General features: G+C 36.6%; 1 protein-coding gene across 1 annotated transcript; it reads left to right on the top strand.

The window, feature by feature from the left end:
- Positions 1–57: 57 nt before the first annotated feature.
- On the top strand, positions 58–2,679 carry LOC132642602 (pentatricopeptide repeat-containing protein At4g02750-like). Its single transcript, XM_060359704.1, has one exon. The coding sequence runs from the start codon at positions 406–408 to the stop codon at positions 2,410–2,412; it is 2,007 nt and encodes a 668-aa protein (XP_060215687.1). The 5' UTR covers positions 58–405; the 3' UTR covers positions 2,413–2,679.
- The last annotated feature ends 3,379 nt before the right edge of the window (positions 2,680–6,058 follow it).

The following is a 6,058-nucleotide window of genomic DNA, read 5'->3' on the forward strand; positions in this document are numbered from 1 at the left end:
AGACCCAAATTGAGTTATTTCTCACATTAGTCAGCCCATTGGAGAAGCCCAGAACAGCATTAGAATTCATATGACCGCAGACAAAAAGGAAAAATCACCCGAGATGTAGCTTCTGTTTCAAAAAATTACAAAACATAGCTACACTTTAGATTTTATAGCAAATACACAATACTTGTTGACACAACTCTTTATGCAACTTGCGCTTTCGCGCAGCTTAACTGTTAAAGCTCTTTTACTATACAGCTATACCTATCTGATATAGCAACCGTAGCTACGTTTCGTACATAAGCTAAATGCAGCTACATTTCGTAAATATCTGTGAACTTTAGCTATTTTCTAAAAAAAAATCATATGACTGCTAAGCCCCTAATTTAAAACCCTTGGCCGTTGGCGCCATGATACAGAATGAATCAAACTGTTTCTCATATTCTCCAAACTTGCAAAACCCTTAAGAGATTAAAATCAGTTCACGCTAATTTATTAGTATGTGGATCCATTGCCTCATCAGACCTTGTTTTAAACAAAGTCATTCGTCTTTACTCTCGTTTCGGTGCGACGGACTATGCTCGCAAGGTGTTCGATGAAATTACTGAACGAAACCCTTTTCTTTGGACTTCAATGATTCATGGGTATGTTGAAAATTCTCAGCAAAATGATGCTTTTTCGCTGTTCCGCGATATGCGTATTCAAGATGTTATGCCTTTGAATTTTACGATATCATCGATATTAAAGGCGTTGGGACGGTTGAAATGGTTGAGAGATTGTGAGGGGTTGTTTGGGGTTATATGGAAATGTGGGTTTGGTTTTGATTTGTTAGTGCAAAATTCTTTGATTGATTGTTTTATGAGATGTGGAGAAGTTGATTTTGCGAGACGAGTATTTGATGGGATGGAGGAAAAAGATGTCGTTTCTTGGAACTCGATGGTATCGGGGTATGTGAGTAATGGAAGACTTGAAATAGCACGAGAGTTGTTCGATAGCATGGATGAGAAAAATGTAGTTTCTTGGACTAGTTTGATATGTGGCTATGTTAAGAAGGGAGATATGGTAGAGGCTAGGAATCTTTTCGAGGCTATGCCTAGTAAGGATATGGCTGCCTGGAATGTGATGATTTTGGGGTATATGGATGTTGGTGATGTGGACATGGCGAGTTTTTTGTTTCAGGAAATGCCTATTCGTGAAACTAGGACATGGAATTTGATGATATCAGGGTATTGTAAGGTGGGCGAGTTAGAAAGAGCGAGGGAATGCATTGAACGAATGCCCTGTAGGAATGTAGTGTCGTGGACTATGATGATAGATGGCTATGTTAAGTCTGGGGACTTGCATGAAGCAAGGTGTTTATTTGATGAAATGCCGGAGAAAAATCTTATTACTTGGTCTACCATGATTGGTGGCTATGCTAAGAATGGAAAGCCTTCTGCTGCTTTGGAATTGTTCAAAAGCTTTAGAAAGCAGAGTCTTGAACTGGATGAGGCTTTTATTTTGAGTATCATCTCAGCTTGCTCTCAATTAGGGATTGCAGATGCAGCTGAGTCAATTATGAGTGATGATGTAGGATCCAGATATTTTTCTGACACACGTGTTGTTAACAGTTTAATAGACCTCTATGCAAAATGTGGAAATATTGAGAAAGCCTGGCAAGTCTTTGAAATGGCAGAGAAAAAAGATTTGCTTTGTTATAGTACGATGATTGCTGCATTTGCTAATCATGGCTTAGTTGAAAAAGCAGTGTGTTTATTTGAGGATATGCAAAGAGAGAATATAGAGCCTGATGATGTAACCTTCCTTGGGGTGTTCAGTGCTTGCAACCATGGAGGACTCGTTAATAAAGGCAGGAGGTACTTCAAACAAATGACTAAAGAATTCAAAATTCAGCCCACAGAAAAACATTACGCATGCATGGTTGATATCCTTGGTCGTGGTGGGTTCCTTCAGGAGGCCCATGAGATGATATTGAGTATGCATGTGGCCCCCACATCAGCCGTTTGGGGTGCAATGCTCGCAGCTTGTAATGTTCACGGCAATGTCCCGATGGCTGAAATTGCAGCGTCTGAGTTATTCAAGATTGAGCCTGAGAATTCTGGAAATTACATTCTTTTGTCCAATATTTATGCTGCTGCAGGAAGATGGCGTGATGTAGCTAGAGTAAGGGCAATGATAAGAGAGCATCACGTGAAGAAAAATCGGGGATCTAGCTGGATTGAGTTGGATTCTGCAGTGCATGAGTTTGTAATGGGAGATGTCTCGCATGTGGATACAGACAGGATAGGCTTCATATTGAGTCTACTAAATGAAGATATGAAGCTTTCGGGATATACCAAAACTAAAGATCTGAATCCAATTTGTTCATTGTACCCCTCTTATCTGTCTCTTTCAAGTGATACTGAAATGGACGAGGAACTGTTTTGACTGATTTCTGGCACAACATGCCAAGGTACTTGTCCTTGATAAAGAATTTGGACAGTATAACATTCTTATCTTGAATGTTGAAATTGTTTAGGATTTGTAACCTGGTCCTTAATAAAATTTTAGTTAAACAGGCTTGTGTGTTGTTTAAAGAATTAATTGCAAGTTTGCAACATTCATAGCCAAATTGAAAGCTTCCTGCTTCCGAGTAATGTTGCATATTCCTTTAGTTCCGTTTGTGTTGTTATGAGTATTTGACAGGCATTATTATAACCGCCAAAGGGGAAAACAAAATGTCTTCATTCTTGTCTAGATTTTTGGTGAACTTAAACCGAATGAGGTGATGGTTGAGGAACATATCTAGAGAAAAACTAAGAATAAGAATATCCTATCCGTTATCTTGAGACAAGGCCGGTCACCAACCAGAGGGCGGAGGGGAATTCGGTGATCTTTTCTCCGTGAGGTTCTTGTTGGCATATGGTTTCCGTAAAATAATAATTTGTTGAAAGAGAAGTATGGGAAGACGATAAAACATATTTGGTATTTTTACTGCATTGATAATCTACAACAGCAAAAGCTTCTTTTGGAGGATTGCAAAATGTTAAATCCAAAAGGCTGCTGGAATTATCATATGCTTGAATTTTCAACCATATGAATTCCATCTAGGCTATACTGGCTGGCCATATTTACAGGAGGAAGAAAGTAAGCTAACTTTCAGATTTGACCATTAAAATTATGAAGGAAAGCAGGGCCTTATCTTATCTCTAATTGCAAGGCTTTATTAGTTAAACATGTTATCTGCTATAGACATATGTCATCCACCAAAGACCATGATTTGCAGCTTGAGAAGTATCTTTTTGCACACTCCTTCTAGTCTCCTCTTGACGGGAAATAATAATAATTGGACTTGATGGAAGAATCTGTGTTATCCTAATACTCAAGAAGGGGAATTAGAATTTCAGATATTTACATGAAGTTTTTAATTACTCTTGAAGCTTGGAATTACAGAGTTAAAGCATCTCTGTAGTAAAGGTTCCTTGATGCCAAACATTGTACTAGACTTATCCTGGCACTATGGTCAATCTTATGTATAGAGATGATGTGGACACTAAAAATCAGCTTGAGCTACGCATCATATGGATAGTGAATAAAGGAAGTTCCATCTTTTTGAAGGTGGGATAATTGGACATGATTATATTGTCTTGCTCAACTCTGTTATCCCAGCAGGGTTTCGAAAAAGAATATAGCAACCCCCATTCTTTCAAAAAGACAAAGTAGATCATTGGTTATATATGCTATATTAAGAGTTCAGGACAATAACGTAGTTATATTGCTGTAGAAAGTATGGTATAAACTATGGGCAAGACTGGTTTGCTATAACTCTTTGACAGGATTGAGATTTAATTAGATTCATTATTGATTGCAAAGCTGATTAAATTTAAACCAAAAGGGGATCTCGAAGAAATAAGGTTTAAACTAAGCAAGTTTGAAAGATCAATTAAATAAGACACTTCACATGTTATGCAAGATGTAAAGAGTTGAGTTTGTTAAACTTGAATTTAAGTTGAAAGCATTTAAAGAATCATGTATTTTAGCCACAAAAAAAAATTATATAAGTAAAGAATCTCATCCTTTCCTACAACATATTCTTTGCTGTTTATTAGTTTTATGTTAGGTAGAGAATAATGTCTAACCCCGCCACTATAACACAGATTTATTTAAAAAGAAGTTGCTATAATAAATTGTTAAATGAAGAATAATCTTGAAACTACGAACATCTGTTATATTTCATGTGTTTTGGAATTTGTTAAATCTCTAATTGTACCATATACTTTTTGCTTAAAGTGCTGGCGTGCCAGGGCTCTATGATAATTATGTTTGAAAAAGTTTTTTTTAAAAAAAGCCTTTAGACATCAACATACATCTGTTTTTAGGATGCTAAACTAGGAGAGTCCGGAACCTAAATGACTCAATAAAAGACCAAATGAATCAAAATACCCCAAAAAAATGTTGTTACAAACTATCCTTGCTGCGTTATATGGGTTAACTCCTATAACGCAGGAAATTCCTGCGTTAAAGAGGTTACAAAATTTCCAACACTTGTTTCACTCTATATTTCACTCCATTTTCATGTCTAAAGACTCCGGAACGTCAATATTTTAAATAGAACCCGATGTTTTTTTTTGTGCGAACAATAATGTAGACTTAATACATCAAGGATACCTAATAGTTCAGATCGTCGTTTTAGGGGTTGTAAAGTGTCCGAAGTAAGTTTGAAACTTGTTATCATTAGGTTTAAGTGTTATATTTTTTTAGGGTTTAGATTTAAGCGCGTTACTTTTTAGTGAGTGCATAACTTTATTTGGAATATGTCGATTTTTTTTTATTATCATTAATTTAGGATGTCACACGAGATGGTAATAAAAGATAATAAATGCTAAAGATAATATTTATCACTAAGAAAATATACACAAAATATATATTATCTAACTAAATTAGGCAACTTTCGTACAGGTCCCGCATGTAGTAGACTTTAGAATACCCTGAGGCCTAAGTCTATCCCCACCACCCTCGCTATCATCTCCACCCCCTTCCTCCTCTTAATAGCCGAGTGCTCTAAGCCATGATAATCCACCACTTTTTTTTCCCTTCTTCGGACTCCGAACCATAGCGTGTTTGTTGCCGACTGCTACTACCGGAGCCAATCTGTCTAGATTAGTAGGGTCAAATGGCTCAACATCACCCTCCCCATCATCCCCGGGTCCGCAGATGCCGAAGGATGAACCTGAAACATATAAAAAATTAGTACTAATTTTAATTTCTATTGAATACATAAACTTTTGTAAACATGTGTGTCGACGGGCTCTAGAGCGGGCTCTTGAGAAGGGTCTGGTGTAGGACCTGAAGCAGTGTCATGAACGAGATCCTGTACAACTGGAGCTAGACAGTGTGTTTTTTGAGGTCCAAATAAATGTTAAAAAGATTAAAGTAATATTCAACTTATATTGAATAAAATTAAGTTTTACTAGAAATCTTACATGTGGCTCGGCAGGCTCATGAGAAAACACTTGAATGGGTGGCTCTGATAGACCTACTGTCGGCGAATCCTACAATATCAAAAATTACAAAATAATAAGTATCATATATATTTAAAATAAGTATTTTAATGTTTTAAATAAGTATTGTAAATACTAATCGAGATACGAAACTCCGAGAAATCAACAAACCTAGGACCGTCTACATTTCTCAATGGCTGCTCCTCACATAATGATGCGTGAAGACCAGCCCAATCCATGTCATCACTGTTATACCCCATTTTAAACAGGTCAAAGTAGAGTACAACATATTGGTGATTCCCAAATTATTTAACTTAAGGAGTCGCCACCTAATTGTTTAATGGTGAATTAGGACACCTAGTTATTAACTAAGGTAAAGCTAAACTAAACCTCCGTTAATGGTCTGCTTAATTAGTGTGATTCTAGGTAAGGGTTCTTGGTTATCCTAAAGGGAAGGGGCTTGGCATCCTTTAGAATCCATTAATTATGGTTACCGACCAAACTTAGGTTAATTAATTAAGGCCTAAAAATGCAAATATAACATTTTAAATATTTAAGAAAATAGCTTGTAAGTGTGGCTAAGGTTATAACTA

This window comes from Lycium barbarum, chromosome 1 (assembly GCF_019175385.1).
Source record: "Lycium barbarum isolate Lr01 chromosome 1, ASM1917538v2, whole genome shotgun sequence".
Classification (NCBI taxonomy): domain Eukaryota; kingdom Viridiplantae; phylum Streptophyta; class Magnoliopsida; order Solanales; family Solanaceae; genus Lycium; species Lycium barbarum.